Genomic DNA, 18370 nt, shown 5'->3' on the forward strand with positions numbered 1-18370 from the left:
GCCACAAGTTAGTCTGAGCGATTCAACAAACGTCTGCTTGGCAACACGTGTTGTTTTTGTTTGTGATAGGCAGAGACAGAATTACCACGATAATGTGCAAAAAAAAAGTCAATTAAATTAACTGTGAAAGGCTATTTATTTTGACCTGAGGATACATTTCTTCTCCGTTCTGAGAAATTATAGGGAAAGCAGCACAGTCCTTATATTGGCAAGAGAACAAAGAACGAGGCATTGGGTGAAGTTGTGCTTGCATCATACTGCCATCATGTGGGAAGACAGCATACACCAGTGCTACACCAGTGCTACACCAGTGAGATGGGATCATCTAAAGGGAGTAAAATCCACAACGAGCACCGTAACCACTGCTGCAAAATTTTAAAAAGCACAGACTATGCTAGCCAAAAAATACACGGTTAGTCAAAATTATGTTAACACTAATGGATTATTTTTCTTATTCTTGTTTTTATTGTTCTTTAAATGGCTCACTGGTTTTTGTGTGTTAAAGACGATGGCGGACAGGTTGAGACCATCCTGTAAATCATCTTACACATACGATGTATGTTTTGTGAATAAATGGTTTCTACCATGAAAGTGTGAACATAATTTTGACTAACCTTGTATTTTGTATTTTTTTTACTCATTTTATTAAAAATGCAAATGACAAAATGGTAACTATAAAACTTTGGTACTAGCTGATTGTGGTGTCCATGACCATAATTCATTTCAAACATAATACATAAAAATGTAAATGATAAAAACCATCAAAACAATAATTAAGTAAGAAAGTAAATAAGTAAGTACACAGACCCTGCTGTCTTTATGTCACAAACGCCAGGGTGTCTGTGATTGTATGTATTTATTTATTTTTTACAGTTGTTATTTGAGGTTTTTTTTTAAATGTATTACTATTTTATTGTTGTTTACTATTTCCTTTTATTTAATTCCCATTTATTATGTTTTAATTGCATTATGTTCGAGGATATCATAATCAACTGGTAACAAACTTCTTATTGTTACTATTTAATCAATTGGAAAGTGCATTTTTAATAAAATGAGGCAACAAAAAAAATATGTTACCAATAAAACAAAACATTTTCCACATTTTAAGAGAGCGTAACTTGTTTGGGTTCTCTTGGTAAAAGGTTCCAGTACAAATAAAAGCTCTAAGAACTCCGAATAACATACTGATACATACCTGCCTATTGAGTGTAATGTTTAAATGCTTGAATCATATTCATGTTAATAATTCTGTGCTATGATACATAATTAAATCTGTTGTCGGTGACTAAATGTGGTCAGGAGAAAAAAAAAACATCCAATGAAGCCACTCGCATGATGGATTAGTGGATTAAAACACTAATTCACAAGATGTTCAAAAAGACTTGGCTGATTGAAAACCATCATACACACTGGGCTTGATTTTTGCTTCAAATCTCTAATGCGTGCACACACACAGGCACACACTCATACATACACACATATATATATATATATATATATATATATATATATATATATATATATATATATATATATATACACACACACAGAGTCATGCACGCACACAAACACATGCTCATCTGTACTCTTGGTGTTTACAAGGAACATGTTAAATGTGATTAATTAAATCCTTCAAACAGAAGTACAGTATGGCACAGCAGAACATTCTCTATCACGAGCACACAGAACTAATCCCACGGCATTGACCGCGCAGGCATACGGGGAGGAAAAACGCCTGGCTTGTAGAGTCTTGTTATCCGTCTACCTGCTGGTTGGAGAACTGGCAGAACACAGTGAGAAAGGCTTATGTTGCCTCTCTCCTGATGGGCTGCTCTTCAGTCAGTCACACACACTGCTCAGGATATCCTGCAGCTCCAACTGAGTCACACACGCGTCCCACTGAGTCCTCATCAGCTTCCAAACCAAGTGTCTTAACTAAGAGAGAGCAAGAACACACATTCAAAGACACCCCTCACCCCACACACACGGTTATATATTCCACATGTTCTATAAAGGTTTTCGGCGAATGCGATCAAATGATATACACTCGTTGGCCACTTTATTAGAAACACCTATCCACCTGCAGTTTTATTCAATTATCTAATATAGCCGATCCCTCGACAGCAGCACAATGCATAAAATCATGCAGATACAAATCAAGAGCTTCAGTTAATGTTCACGTCAAACATCAGAACAGGAAAAATTGTGATCTCAAAGTGTGACTTTCTTTCAGTGTGGCATGGGTGTTGGTTTGAGCCAGATGGACTGGTTTGAGTATTTCAGAAACTGCTGATCTCCTGGGGTTTTCACACACAACAGTCTCTAGAGTTTACACAGAATGGTGCGAAAAACAAAAAACCTCGAATGAGTGAGCGACAGTTCTGTGGGTGGAAACAAATGCCTTGTTGATAAGACAGGTCAGAGGAAAACAGCCAGATTGGTTCGAGCTGCCAGGAAGGATATAGTAACTCATAGCACCTCTTCACAACCATGGTGAGCAGAAAAGCATCTCAGCATGCAACAGCAGAAGAGCACACTGGGTTTCAGTCCTGCAGCCAAGAACAGGAATCTTAGAATCAAGAGCAAGTTCCTATTAAAGTGGTCAATGAGTGTATATACAGTATTTATAATTAATTTTCAGGCAATTTCAAATATGTAATGAATAAAATACAAAGGGAAATGATGTTATAAACGTTGATTATTTTCCAACAACAGCATACTCCATAGGGGTTTATTCCTCCTGCACCACAGAACATCACATCATGTTTTTATCCGTTTATAGTTACATTTAATGTTGTGTAATGTCCACAAAATAAATTTGTGCCTGTTATCACTAACATTAAAGCAGCTCCCACCCCAACCTCCTCTCTCTCTCTCTCTCTCTCTCTCATCATGCTATCGAGAAAACAAAAACACTCTCCATCACTTGATGCTTTACCACTGACTGTTACAAATGGTTGACACTGGAGACTCCTTCCAACCCCCCCCCCCCAAAAAAGAAAAGCTAAATAAAAATATCTTAGAAAGCTTCACCATATCATTGACTGCACACTTTATTAAATTGGTTTATGTGAAGAGTCCATGTGTTGGCAATTACTATAATGATAGCATATAAAAAAAAAAAAGAATAGCCTGGTATATCCAAGATTTGCTTTGCTTTGTTATAGAAAATTAAGAACAAAACAGCACTACGGTATAAATAATAAAATGAAATTTATAATAAAGATGAATCATGACTTTGATCTAGTCACAAAGTAAAATCTTTTCCTGTTTACGTTCTTCTGACCGGCCCAGCAGAAATATGGCTTATGAAACATCAGTGTGTGGTATGGAAATGAGGTTTACTGCACTCTGAGCATGTTAATGATGCTAATCCTGGGATTACTGGCACATTTTCAAGGTGCAATTACATCACCGAGTGTTGGGGATCATGAATAACCAGAGATTCTGGTTCGGGTTAATCCTGTCACATTTATTATCAGGCCAGGTGGAGAAGCATCATCAGAGCTGCTGTGAAATGACACTGAATTAAAGAGCTTTGTATTTCACAAAATGGATGCAGATCAAGCTCAGATTTCCTGGTTCCATGAACAGACATTACAGGCCAGATGTTATATGTTATACTCAGCATATGGGTGCTGCCTCAAGCAAACTACCATTAACCATATACTTTGAGTAGAAATGTTTTAACCAGGCTACCTTTTAGTCCCAGTACATTTTACATACTTTATTATTAGTGGTGGAAGAAAATACAAAACACTAACCATAATATGATGTGTAGAATAATAAATCACTAAACTGGTCATCAGGAAAATTACTCTCTTGGAGAAAGTACTTGAGTAGTAGTAGTTACTTTAGAAATTCCTTTTTTTTTTTTTTTTGGTTTACAATTAACACAACTAATCTGAAAACGCTTTGTATCTGAGGAACGCATTTCTGAATAAACGAGACCGTCAATAATGGCGTAGCTCACTCCGGCCCCGTATAGTCCAGAAGGAACAATCTAAAGTGCACAATAAATGTTACAAGCTATATAGAAGCTATATACACCGTAGAAATACCAGCCTATCTGCCAGAAAGAATCCAAAACAGTGAGGAATTGACCTAGAAGAAGCAATTTTTGTTGAACTGCTCAGTAAGGCTTAATTAGTCCATAACTTCATTAATAATTGTAATTAAGCAAATCTGGGTAGAAGTTATATGCACCCTAGGTCCCCCTATCTTCATGCCAGAAAGAATCAAAATCGGTGAAGGATCGAGGGAGAAAAAGCAATTTGTGTGGAAACTGCTCGTTAGGGATTAATTACTTCATATCTTCATTATTAATTGCAATTATGCAAATTTGAGTGGAAGCCATATGCACCCCAGGCAGACCTACCTTCCTGCCAAAAAGAATAAAAATCAGTGAAGAATTGAGAGAGAAGAAGCGATTTTCGTGAAATGTGGACGATGCCGGATGGACGACAGACAACACATGATGGCATAAGCTCATGGCCTGTCAGCTGGATGAGCTAATAATTATATTAAGTAACTGGCTATGATGGCATGAATACCACATCCATTACCGAGGTAACATTAGCTGGCTAGCTAACTAGCTAAGGCAAATACAGTACTGTTGGGGTTTCTGTAGATTGCTAGGTTCATTAGGTAGCTATCTGATGATAATTCATACATGTTTCTATCTTTATCTAGCAAATATGCCCTTATACATAATACTGAGAGTTACATAAGCTGTGGACGGCACGGTGGTGTAGTGGTTAGCACTGTCGCCTCACAGCAAGAAGGTTCTGGGTTCAAACCCAGCGGCCGATGAGGGCCTTTCTCTGTGGAGTTTGCATGTTGTCAGCATGGGTTTCCTCCCATAGTCCAAAGACCTGTAGGTTAGGTTAATTGGTGGCTCTAAATTGAGTGTGAATGGTTATGTGTGTGTCAGCCCTGTGATGAGCTGGCAACTTGTCCAGGGTGTACCCTGCCTCATGGTCAGCTGGGATAGGCTCCAGCTTACCCTACATGGGATAAGTGGTTACAAATAAAAAAACATAAGCTGTAGCAGCATTTAGACATATTTAAAGCTAGGGTAGGCAACATTGAAGAAACCAGCAAAAGTAAGCTAGATTTTGAAAGTATCCAACCAAAAAAATCCCGCCTCCTTCAAAAGCCATTCGTACAAAACAAATGAACGTGCACTGCCTGATTACTGGAGGACGAGTCCACGAGACAGAGTGTTGGGGGAGGAGCGTAGCACATTGTTGTCATATTCAACTACTTTGTGTCTCATTCGCAGGGGTTAAATTGGGATTGGTTATGTGGGGGGGCTCTGCCTCGTACCTGCCGCCCTGCCCCAATATACTTTTTGGAAAATAACCCTCTAATTTGATAACCATATCATATTGCACAGAGATATACACCTTATCTGTGTGTTGTAGGCCTATGTGTGTCTTGTAGTGCCCCCCTACACATTATGGCAGTTTGAATGTAGATTGGTTGGCCAATGTAACAGATTGTACAGGTTGTTGTACATTGGTTTGAAGGAAATGATTAGTGGGGGGTCTGGGGGTCCTCCCCCAGAAGTTTTTTATTATCATACATGTTATTTGCTGAATTCTGGTGCATTTTAATAAGTTGTTAGCTGACTTTACAGAGGTAGGTTGAGCAATATCATGTTAAATCTTGTCACATGCCTACAGGTGAAAAATGTGAAGGAGAAATGTTCAGTGAGAAAATTTGAAGGCTTGCACAATCTTAAACCAAAACAGTTGATTTATTTTGGAGGATAAATGTTAAATATGCCAAAACACTGTCAGTCAAATTGTCAATCAAATATATTCATGCAGTGAATGCAACCAAATACAAACAACACTATAACATTGGAAGCATTTATTATTATTGTTATTATTATGTATTAAATTATTTATTTGGCATGTGGTGCTTTTTGTATTGTCTAGAACATACATAAGATGAGCATATTATAGCAGCAAAATAGAAGCACAATCATTTGAATGCAGCAAAACTTTTGCTGCATTCAAATGATTGTGCTTCTATTTTGCTGCTATAATATGCTCATCTTATGTATGTTCTAGACAATACAAAAAGCACCACATGCCAAATAAATAATTGAATACATAATAATAACAATAATAATTACACTAATAATACACTAATAATATTAACAATAAATAATAATAAATTAACATTAAATTAAATATTAACAATAAATAATAAAACACTAATAATATTAACAATACAGTGAACATAATCATTATCATATTTTTTATTATTAAAAACAAAATATCAAATAATACTGAAGAGGGGAAAAAATAATACTGATCTAAATATGTTGTGTTTTTATTTTTAGACAATATGTGTTTTGCTAAACACATACTGTCTAAAAATAAAAACACAACATATTTAGATCAGTATTAATTTTCCCCTCTTCAGTATTATTTGATATTTTGTTTTTAATAATAAAAAATATGATAATGATTATGTTCGTATGCAGGTAAAAGGGGAGACGGTGTACGGAGAAAATTATAAACAAGTCACAATGCTGAAACACAAGCCCAAAAACCCGCAAACCACGACTTCTGATTTTTTTTTTAAAGCGAGCTCACAAAAAAGAAACCCCAAAGTCGCTTATAAAAAGCGGAATTGGCAACCCACTCAGTGTTCCAGAAACCAGAATCTCTGATCGCAAGTTCTGTTCTAAATAGCTTTGACAGGTCGTCTTGTTATCAGGAAAACTATGATCTATCTCATAAAAGTCATGGGTTTATTGATTAATAAAACGATATTTAATTATTCAGAACTGAAAATCGTTTGTTGCTTTTGATGTGTGCGTGATCATATGCCATCCGCTCCGAGCTTATGTGCCGGGGCTCAGCCCCGGACAGCCCCGGCCCAATTTAACCCCTGCTCATTCGCATGTACAACCCCGATTCCAAAAAAGTTGGGACAAAGTACAAATTGTAAATAAAAACGGAATGCAATAATTTACAAATCTCAAAAACTGATATTGTATTCACAATAGAACATAGACAACATATCAAATGTTGAAAGTGAGACATTTTGAAATGTCATGCCAAATATTGGCTCATTTGAAATTTCATGACAGCAACACATCTCAAAAAAGTTGGGACAGGGGCAATAAGAGGCTGGAAAAGTTCAAGGTACAAAAAAGGAACAGCTGGAGGACCAAATTGCAACTCATTAGGTCAACTGGCAATAGGTCATTAACATGACTGGGTATAAAAAGAGCATCTTGGAGTGGCAGCGGCTCTCAGAAGTAAAGATGGGAAGAGGATCACCAATCTCCCTAATTCTGCGCCAACAAATAGTGGAGCAATATCAGAAAGGAGTTCGACAGTGTAAAATTGCAAAGAGTTTGAACATATCATCATCTACAGTGCATAATATCATCAAAAGATTCAGAGAATCTGGAAGAATCTCTGTGCGTAAGGGTCAAGGCCGGAAAACCATACTGGGTGCCTGTGATCTTCGGGCCCTTAGACGGCACTGCATCACATACAGGCATGCTTCTGTATTGGAAATCACAAAATGGGCTCAGGAATATTTCCAGAGAACATTATCTGTGAACACAATTCACCGTGCCATCCGCCATTGCCAGCTAAAACTCTATAGTTCAAAGAAGAAGCCGTATCTAAACATGATCCAGAAGTGCAGACGTCTTCTCTGGGCCAAGGCTCATTTAAAATGGACCGTGGCAAAGTGGAAAACTGTTCTGAGGTCAGACAAATCAAAATTTGAAGTTCTTTATGGAAATCAGGGACACCGTGTCATTTGGACTAAAGAGGAGAAGGACGACCCAAGTTGTTATCAGTGCTCAGTTCAGAAGCCTGCATCTCTGATGGTATGGGGTTGCATTAGTGCGTGTGGCATGGGCAGCTTACACATCTGGAAAGACACCATCAATGCTGAAAGGTATATCCAGGTTCTAGAGCAACATATGCTCCCATCCAGACGACGTCTCTTTCAGGGAAGACCTTGCATTTTCCAACATGACAATGCCAAACCACATACTGCATCAATTACAGCATCATGGCTGCGTAGAAGAAGGGTCTGGGTACTGAACTGGCCAGCCTGCAGTCCAGATCTTTCACCCATAGAAAACATTTGGCGCATCATAAAACGGAAGATACGACAAAAAAGACCGAAGACAGTTGAGCAACTAGAATCCTACATTAGACAAGAATGGGTTAACATTCCTATCCCTAAACTTGAGCAACTTGTCTCCTCAGTCCCCAGACGTTTACAGACTGTTGTAAAGAGAAAAGGGGATGTCTCACAGTGGTAAACATGGCCTTGTCCCAACTTTTTTGAGACGTGTTGTTGTCATGAAATTTAAAATCACCTAATTTTTCTCTTTAAATGATACATTTTCTCAGTTTAAACATTTGATATGTCATCTATGTTCTATTCTGAATAAAATATGGAATTTTGAAACTTCCACATCATTGCATTCCGTTTTTATTTATAATTTGTACTTTGTCCCAACTTTTTTGGAATCGGGGTTGTAAGAAAACACTATCATAATGAATATGAACATGGTTATTGTTAGTACTTAGTACACCTTTAACAAGATGTCTGCCTAACCTTGTAGAAGACTCCGGTCAAGTGCAATGAGTGCAGGTAGACAGACAGGCAGACAGACCATCCAATCATTTCATCTGGACTTAATGAAATGATTGCAGAGGGTTTTTACAGCCCTGCGACTACCACAGATGACAGATTTATTTTTCTTTTTATTGTCAGAACATTTGATTTAGCTATCCATTGCTGTCAGGATGAAAGAGATTTTCAAGAAATATAAAATAAAAATGCTTCTCAAATAAATTGCCTACACAGCAGGCAACGGCTAACAAATACCAAAGTGCTATCTTAAGTTTAATACAGAACTTTCATACTGTAAAGCATCAAAAGTTATGGTGAACTCATCTAACGCACTCAGCTAGCTAATATCTTAGCTGTATGAGTTAACCCAGGTTGGATACTGAGCTGTGAAATGCTAATATCTCTTCTGGTTTTTTGAAGGTCAGTATCACACCATTTCATTTGAATAATTTCAAATAATTTGGGGCAGCATACTCATCTGTCTCCACAGTCTCAGACATTACTGATAATCAATTGGCACCTAAAGTGTAGACTTTCCACAGAAAACTGCTTTATTTTAACCGGGTCAAGAAATCTGTACATACGCTGGCTCACGTCTTCCAGGTTAAATGGATTTTTTTTAAACTTTGTTACAGGGATAAAAGTAATGAAGTTACATACACTATTGGGGGGGAAAAAACTTCTGAAAACAGAAAACATACAGTTAGGTCCATATATATTTGGACACTGACACAAATTTTGTTCTTTTACCTGTTTACTGAAACATATTCAAGTGGTAGTTATATAATAGACATAGACATAAAGTCCAGACTTTCAGCTTTCATTTGAGGGTATCCACATTAAAATTGGATGAAGGGTTTAGGAGTTTCAGCTCCTTAACATGTGCCACCCTGTTTTTAAAGGGACCAAAAGTAATTGGACAATTGACTCAAAGGCTATTTCATGGGCAGGTGTGGGCAATTCCTTTGTTATGTCATTCTCAATTAAGCAGATAAAAGGCCTGGAGTTGATTTGAGGTGTGGTGCTTGCATTTAGAAGATTTTGCTGTGAAGAAAACATGCGGTCAAAGGAGCTCTCCATGCAGGTGAAACAAGCCATCCTTAAGCTGCGAAAACAGAAAAAACCCATCCGAGAAATTGCTACAATATTAGGAGTGGCAAAATCTACAGTTTGGTACATCCTGAGAAAGAAAGAAAGAAAGAAAGAAAGAAAGAAAGAAAGAAAGAAAGAAAGAAAGAAAGAAAGAAAGCACTGGTGAACTCATCAATGCAAAAAGACCTGGACACTTACAGAAGACAACAGTGGTGGATGATTGCAGAATAATTTCCATGGTGAAGAGAAACCCCTTCACAACAGCCAACCAAGTGAACAACACTCTCCAGGAGGTAGGCGTATCAATATCCAAATCTACCATAAAAAGAAGACTGCATGAAAGTAAATACAGAGGGTTCACTGCACGGTGCAAGCCACTCATAAGCCTCAAGAATAAAAAGGCTAGATTGGACTTTGCTAAAAAACATCTAAAAAAGCCAGCACAGTTCTGGAAGAACATTCTTTGGACAAATGAAACCAAGATCAACCTCGACCAGAATGATGGAAAGAAAAAAGTATGGCGAAGGCATGGTACAGCTCATGATCCAAAGCATACCACATCATCTGTAAAACACGGCGGAGACAGTGTGATGGCTTGGGCATGCATGGCTGCCAGTGGCACTGGGTCACTAGTGTTTATTGATGATGTGACACAGGACAGAAGCAGCCGGATGAATTCTGAGGTATTCAGAGACGTACTGTGTGCTCAAATCCAGCCAAATGCAGCCAAATAATAATCGGCGTTTCATAATACAGATGGACAATGACCCAAAACATAAAGCCGAAGCAACCCAGGAGTTTATTAAAGCAAAGAAGTGGAATATTCTTGAATGGCCAAGTCAGTCACCTGATCTCAACCCAATTGAGCAGCATTTCACTTGTTAAAGACTAAACTTCAGACAGAAAGGCCCACAGACAAACAGCAACTGAAAACCGCTGCAGTAAAGGCCTGGCAGAGCATTAAAAAGGAGGAAACACAGCGTCTGGTGATGTCCATGAGTTCAAGACTTCAGGCTGTCATTCCCAACAAAGGGTTTTCAACCAAGTATTAGAAATGAACATTTTATTTACAATTATTTAATTTATAGTTAGTTTTTGTTTTTTTTTCTTTTTTATCAGACATCTAATTTTTGGGTTTGTTTACCTGACATGTTTCGACGTACAACTTCCGTCTTCCTCAGAGTGTCACCGGATGTTATTGGTGACGCATCTTTTATCAGCTGCTGTTTCTGAAGGCGTGGCCTTCCTGTCTGGTTTGACAGGTCGGTCACGCCTTATACTGTCTGTTCGTCCCCTGCAAGATGTCACTCCAGGTATGGGAGAGCATGTATGCTCCCTCATCCCTGTTGATGGTCCTCGGGCTTCGCTTACGGATCTCCATGGCCTCCCTGATCCAGCGCTGATGTTTGTTATCTTCTGTGCGGATGACTCTGGCATTCCCCCAGTCCATAATGTGATTTTCCCTTTTGCAATGTTCTGTTATAGCTGACTTATAATTTTCCTGTTGTGCCTTTTCTTTTATTGTTCGGGTTTGTCTTGTAGCTGTCTCCTTTTCGCACTCTTTCTTATGTTCATTTTTTCTTGTGTTGAAACTCCTTCCTGTCTCCCCAATATAAGTTTTATTGCATAATTGACATGGAATCTCATATATGGTGCTGCATCTGTTGTCCGGATGTATTCTGTCTTTGGGATGCACCAGGATCTGACGGAGTGTTGTGTGTGGTTTGACAGGTGTGTTAATGTTGTGTTTCCTCATTACTCTTTGAATGCGTTCAGTTATTCCCCTGATGTATGGTCATGTAACTACTCCCCTGTGTTCTTGTTTGTTAGTTTGTTTTTTCTCTTTCTTCTGTGTTTTGTTGTTCTTAACCTGTTCCACCCCTTTGGATATTGCCCATTGTGGATATTGACATGCCTTCAGTGCGTGTTGTATATGTTGTTCCTCCTGTTCTTTGTCCTGTGGATCTGTAATTATTGCTGTGCGTTCATGTAATGTTCTAACTACGGATATTTTGTGCATTATGGGGTGTTCGGAAGTCCAGTTTAAATATTGGTCGGTATGTGTGGGTTTTCTGTGTACTTTTATTTTGATGTCCCCATCTTCTGTGTGTTGTATTTTTAAATCCAAAAATGCTATTGACTGCTCTGTTTCTTCTTCATGTGTGAATTTTATATTACCGGTATTGTCTATGGTGTTGAGATGGTCGGTGAGCTGTTGAGTGTGTCCCCTCTTTACTTTTTCCAATATGTCGTCCACATACCGTTTCCAGAGTGTTGGTCTGTATTCCGCTGGTATTGTAGTGAGTGCTTTCTGCTCCAGATCCTCCATGAAAAAGCCGCACATGATGGCTGATAGTGGGTCTCCCATGGCAAAACCTTCCTTCTGTCTGTAGATTGTATTCCTGAACTGAAAGTATGTGGATGTGGCGATGAATTGAAGGAGCTGAGTGATGTCTTGTACGGTGAGGTTTGTGCATTTCTTGAGCGTCCTGTCTGTTTTTAATTTATCTTGTACTATCTGTATGGTGGCTTCCGTGGGTGTTCTGGTGAAAAGAGATATGACATCATGTGAAATGAAAACTTCGTCTTGCTGCATTTTTATGTTTTTTAGTTCTTCTGCCAGATGTTTTGAGTTTTTGCAGTGTTGGTCTGTGAGTCCTAGTAATGGTTTAATTATTTTGGTGAGTGCTTTTGATAAGTTGTATGTGACTGAACCAACTTATCACAAGAAAAAATGAACATAAGAAAGAGTGCGAAAAGGAGACAGCTACAAGACAAACCCGAACAATAAAAGAAAAGGCACAACAGGAAAATTATAAGTCAGCTATAACAGAACATTGCAAAAGGGAAAATCACATTATGGACTGGGGGAATGCCAGAGTCATCCGCACAGAAGATAACAAACATCAGCGCTGGATCAGGGAGGCCATGGAGATCCGTAAGCGAAGCCCGAGGACCATCAACCGGGATGAGGGAGCATACATGCTCCCCCACACCTGGAGTGCCATCTTGCAGGGGACGAACAGACAGTATAAGGCGTGACCGACCTGTCAAACCAGACAGGAAGGCCACGCCTTCAGAAACAGCAGCTGATAAAAGATGCGTCACCAATAACATCCGGTGACACTCTGAGGAAGACGGAAGTTGTACGTCGAAACATGTCAGGTAAACAAACCCAAAAATTAGATGTCTGATAAAAAAGGAAGAAAAAAAAACAAAAACTAACTATATTTAATATAAGACATAATGAACGTAATCGAAAGAAAAAAAAATTATTTAATTTGTCCAATTGCTTCTGAACCCCTGAAATGAAGAGATTGTGTTTAAAAAATGCTTTAGTTCCTCACATTTTTATGCAATCATTTTGTTCAACCCACTGAATTAAAGCTGAAAGTCTGAACTTCAACTGCATCTGAATTGTTTTGTTCAAAATTCATTGTGGTTATGTACAGAACCAAAATTAGAAAAATGTTGTCTCTGTCCAAATATTTGTACTATGATTTAAATACTCAAGTGAACCAAGTACTCAAATACTGGAACAAGAGTACATGATTTGTTACTTGTGTCTACACCTCTGATTTTATATATACATCCAGTACTGTGCAAAAGTCTTAGCCACCCTTTTTTTCATACAAACTTTGTTATAGATTTCTATTTTATGACTTCTACATCATCAAGTCAGTACAAAAACATTTTAGAGTTCCAAACATTCGTTTTCCAGCACAAAATTAAATGTTACAGATTTTTTTTTTTTTTTTTAATCTGAGCAGCATATTACATAAGAGAGCACTTTTCAGATTAAAAAAGAAAACATAATGAAGGCTACTAGGTTTTGGTGCAAAATGAAGAAGCGAGTGTGACAGTCAAAGTGTCCAGAAGAACTGTGGCTGGTTCTGTAAGATGCTCAGTAAAACCTACAGCTCATTTCCGCATAAAACTGCACTCACTGGACCTCAGACTACTATTTTTTTTTTTTACGCAAAGGGTCGTCTCACACTAAATATTGACTTTGTTTCATTTATTATGGCTTACTGCTGTTGACAGTTTTTTTTTAATGTTGAAACATTTCATTTCATTATTTTTAAGCCATTTTTGGTCTACAGCATTTCTTTACATGTGCCTAAGACTTTTGCACAGTACTGTATTTGTACACACCATCCTGGCACGTCTTCACGAGAAATTAAAAACTACTGAATGGACACAATATAGTCACGTATAAGTTTTCTGCCTAACATTATACAACATAGTAGCGTTATAAATACAAAAATAATAATAATAATAATAATAATAATAATAATAATAATACATACATACATACATACATACATACATACATACATACATACATACATACATACATGAATATGCAAAAGGATTGGCACTATCAGGCTATTTAATGAGCTAATCACCTTTCTATTGAATTAACAGCTGTTCTGCACAGTGCTGGTCTTGTCATGTGGTGTTTTGCAAACACAAAATGCAGCCAGTCAAGTGTGTTTATCATGTTTTATCATATTAATACAAGACATCTAACTTTCTTAATAGAGCCATCACCATTATAAATATTTTACATAATAGCTCACAATAAAAATTTATCCAAACGCTTTCTAAAAGTAATCATTTAAGCCACATTTACAGAGTTTACTTTCTCAGGGTGGCATCTGTAATAAAATGTCTCTACTAAGAAATATAGCATTAAAATGCTTACATAAACCAACATGGCATAAAACAGCTCTCAGGTTTCGTTTCCTATGTTTTATATTTGTGTCACACATGGCGATATGATCCTTTTGTTGATGGTTTCTGATATGTTCCTATTACTTCTCAGAATAAAATCAGACCTGTTATTAATGCATATGGTTTTTCAAGGAGTTTAATAAATGATTTTTATGAGGTGAAGTAACAAAAAGATGTACAAATGACTGCTTTTAAATAAGTGAGCAGCATTAGAGTTTCCTCGTGCTGTCTACTTTTGTATTTTCAATCCGTAATAATTTGCATATAACAATTTATAATAATGTCAGACTGCTCTAATGGTAATTGTCTAGTCTGTGTAGAAGCATTCAACCAAAAATTTCATTACATTTTGTACACTGTAACTTTGGACATATGACAATAAAACTTTGAATCCTAATACAGCAGAAAAATCATAAACTCCAAACTGTGGAATAGATCAAATGCTTACGAATCACTAGAAATCTAATGTTTTCTAAGATGACGAGAGTCATTTTAAGGCCCGGTCCCACTGCACTTACGGATGCAAAGACGATGTAAAACGTAAAAAAATCTTTGCCATCCGTTGGAAAACGCTATGCATCCGTTGTGTACTCATTGCATACGTGCTTCATACGCTCTATCCATCGAGCATCCGTCCACTGTGATTTCATCCGCGCAAAAAGTTTTGAGCTGCACAAAACTTTTAGAACGGATGAACTTTCCGCCGTGTACGATGTAAATCCGCGACATATACGAGCAACAAACGTTCTATGTCCGTTATCATCCGTTAAACGTCTGCTGTATCCTCTCTGCATCCTCTGGGCATCCTCGCAACTCACATCCGCTGCAGCTGAAAACGGAAAGAGGGAGGAAAGATAAGGTACATGAAACGTCTATTCGTCGTTAGTAGCACGGAAATAGAAAGGATGTAAGCGTATGCATCTCCTATATAAAGTATTCAAAACGGACAAAGCGTTTATATCTGGGATGTATCTCGTATATTTAGGATGTCTGGAGTATGTCTAGAGTATGTAGAAGGACACCTAGCGGACAATCAATATTTTGTATAAAAAGGGGGAGAAAATCATCTAGTAGTAGAGATGTATCGATGTAGTCGCCAGCACGTCTTTCCGCTTTATGCTGACGGCGTGCGTGCTGCATCCCTTTATATCCGCGGAGCAGACGCAATTCATACCCCCCGCATGCGCAGTGAACGGTCTGCATCCGATATACATCCACGCAACATCCCCTTTGTTTCCGTTAGGCATACGTGATGCATCCCCTTCATCTGCTATGCATCCGCTCTTTCTGCTATGCGTCCGCTTCTCAGTTATCACCGGTAACCCCTTCGGAGCTGTCATCCACTTCCATCCGCTTTCATCCGCTAGGCTTCCTATGAACATGCGTTTAACATCCCCGCTATATACTACCCACGTCCGTTCTTTTCCGTTCTGTTTTCGCAAATTTTCGCCAATTTTGTCCATTTCTGGAGCGGATGAAAACGGATAGAGCCGCCCCCGAAATTTTGCTCGTCCGCTGTGTCCTTTTTGCATACGTTTTGTGTCCATCGGCCAGTGGGACCGGGCCTTTAACGTCGTAAAGTCCTCTGGGATGTGCTTATAAGGCCATAGCTGATCATTTCAGACTTAACAAACAGAAGAAAACAAAAGAACCTTCACCAACACGTGGCCGGTTAACGTCTACGCACGTATATACTGAACCTCAGTGTGCTCTTTTGTGTTGTATTTGATGTTGGGCCAAATTTTCATACTGCTGCCTGCATGAAAACTGACTTACTGGTAACCATAGTGCTGTTAAATGCTTGATTATGATTGGTCAGGTGGTGTTGATAAATTCAAATCATAGGATTATATTAATGAACTTGTTAGAGTATGTTGTCATTTCTACAGTGATGACAGCAAGTAACTCACTCAGAGGGACTTGCATGGCAAACCTTTTTAAAAAGAAAAAAAAAGTAACCCTGGTGATATGGTAAAGATTTGTGTAAGGAGACATCTATTTAACTTTCTAATTTCTCAGTAACATAAGAAGCTGGGGGTGGCACGGTGGTGTAGTGGTTAGCGCTGTCGCCTCACAGCAAGAAGGTCCGGGTTCGAGCCCCGTGGCCGGCGAGGGCCTTTCTGTGCGGAGTTTGCATGTTGTCCACGTGGGTTTCCTCCGGGTGCTCCGGTTTCCCCCACAGTCCAAAGACATGCAGGTTAGGTTAACTGGTGACTAAATTGACCGTAGGTGTGAATGTGAGTGTGAATGGTTGTCTGTGTCTATGTGTCAGCCCTGTGATGACCTGGCGACTTGTCCAGGGTGTACCCCGCCTTTCACCCATAGTCAGCTGGGATAGGCTCCAGCTTGCCTGCGACCCTGTAGAACAGGATAAAGCGGCTAGAGATAATGAGATGAGATGAGATGTTGCTTGACCCCACATTTGTTTATCCACCAACATGGCCAACATCTGGATTTCTATTTTGCTTTGACGTCACTTGCAAGTCAAGGATACCAACTCACTGTCTTAAATTGACAGCTGCTAGTTGTTTTTGCATGACTTGGTTTTGACCTGAAAGCATTTTAGCGATGTAATTCATCTCTACTATTTACTAATTAGTGCAGTAGTCTGGGTTTGGGAACACAGCCCAGTTAAATAGCTATAACCGGAAATGGGCGTGGCCTACGGTTAGTCATTTCGATGCAGGCTAGTCTATGTTAGCTAGTTACCCGAAATCTAACGTTAGTACTACTGTTAAGCTAACAAATGCTATTCAAAAGCATACAACGTTAATTAGATAGATTGATTTTAAAAAAAAAGCAGAGTTAACGCAAAAACCACGACCAGAGAGTCATATAACAGACTTTCAACTAAGGTAGGACGCTGCTAGCTAAGCTAGCTTAGCATTTAGCTAGCCTAGCATTAGCGGTTTTGCTTGTCATTTTGTAATGCTAATAGCGTTTAACTGGCATTTCATATCTAACTAACAACCTGTTTTACTCAGAAACCACACGTAATAGAAGCAGTTTAGCTAATTTGATAGTACAGTAATTCTTCTAGTTAGCTTTGTAGCCATCATGTACAGTTAGGAACGATAACTAGCGTTTAGCATGCGTGCTAAATAACAGCTGAGGAGTGCAGTTAGTGGGCGGAAAGTTCAAGAAACCTCTGGAAAGATGGCTAGTGTTATGTCATAACTCATGACAGCTCATCCCTCTTTCACCTCAGAAAGTTAACTTGAGCAAAGCAGGTTGTTTTGTGCGAGTCTGTAGCTGTTCAATTCACTAATCGTTTAACATATTTCGTGTATGTGTCTAGTTTCCTGTTCTCGAGGCTGGCAGCACCATGGGGGAGCAAGAAAATCATCTGATAGAGGTCACTGTGAAAACTCTGGACTCCCAGAGCAGAAGCTATACTGTGAGAGCGCAGGTGAGTTAACTGCTGCTTTCTGCTTTATCAGAGGGTTTCAAGTCCCTTTAAAGACACTTTGTCATTCCGACACTGTTAATGGTGCTGCACAGTATTAGACAAGAGTACATGTAAAACATTCATTTCATCTTGTCTCATTATCTCTAGCCGCTTTATCCTGTTCTACAGGGTCGCAGGCAAGCTGGAGCCTATCCCAGCTGACTACGGGCGAAAGGCGGGGTACACTCTGGACAAGTCGCCAGGTCATCACAGGGCTGACACATAGACACAGACAACCATTCACACTCACATTCACACCTACGGTCAATTTAGAGTCACCAGTTAACCTAACCTGCATGTCTTTGGACTGTGGGGGAAACCGGAGCACCCGGAGGAAACCCACGCAGACACGGGGAGAACATGCAAACTCGTCACAGAAAGGCCCTCGTCGGCCACGGGGCTCGAACCCGGACCTTCTTGCTGTGAGGCGACAGCGCTAACCACTACACCACCATGCCACCCCAC

The 18370-nt window shown here is 38.9% G+C and overlaps 1 protein-coding gene across 1 annotated transcript in view; it reads left to right on the plus strand.

The window, feature by feature from the left end:
* The first annotated feature begins 17123 nt into the window (after nucleotides 1-17123).
* bag6 (BCL2 associated athanogene 6) overlaps nucleotides 17124-18370 on the plus strand; it is a 41207-nt gene continuing 39960 nt past the window's right edge. The window contains exons 1-2 of the mRNA XM_060944239.1: nucleotides 17124-17312; nucleotides 17756-17866. Of these exons, the coding sequence (XP_060800222.1) occupies nucleotides 17783-17866 (84 nt within the window). The 5' untranslated portion in view covers nucleotides 17124-17312; nucleotides 17756-17782. The remainder of the gene's footprint in view (nucleotides 17313-17755; nucleotides 17867-18370) is intronic.

This window comes from Neoarius graeffei, chromosome 17, assembly GCF_027579695.1.
Source record: "Neoarius graeffei isolate fNeoGra1 chromosome 17, fNeoGra1.pri, whole genome shotgun sequence".
Lineage (NCBI taxonomy): Eukaryota > Metazoa > Chordata > Actinopteri > Siluriformes > Ariidae > Neoarius > Neoarius graeffei.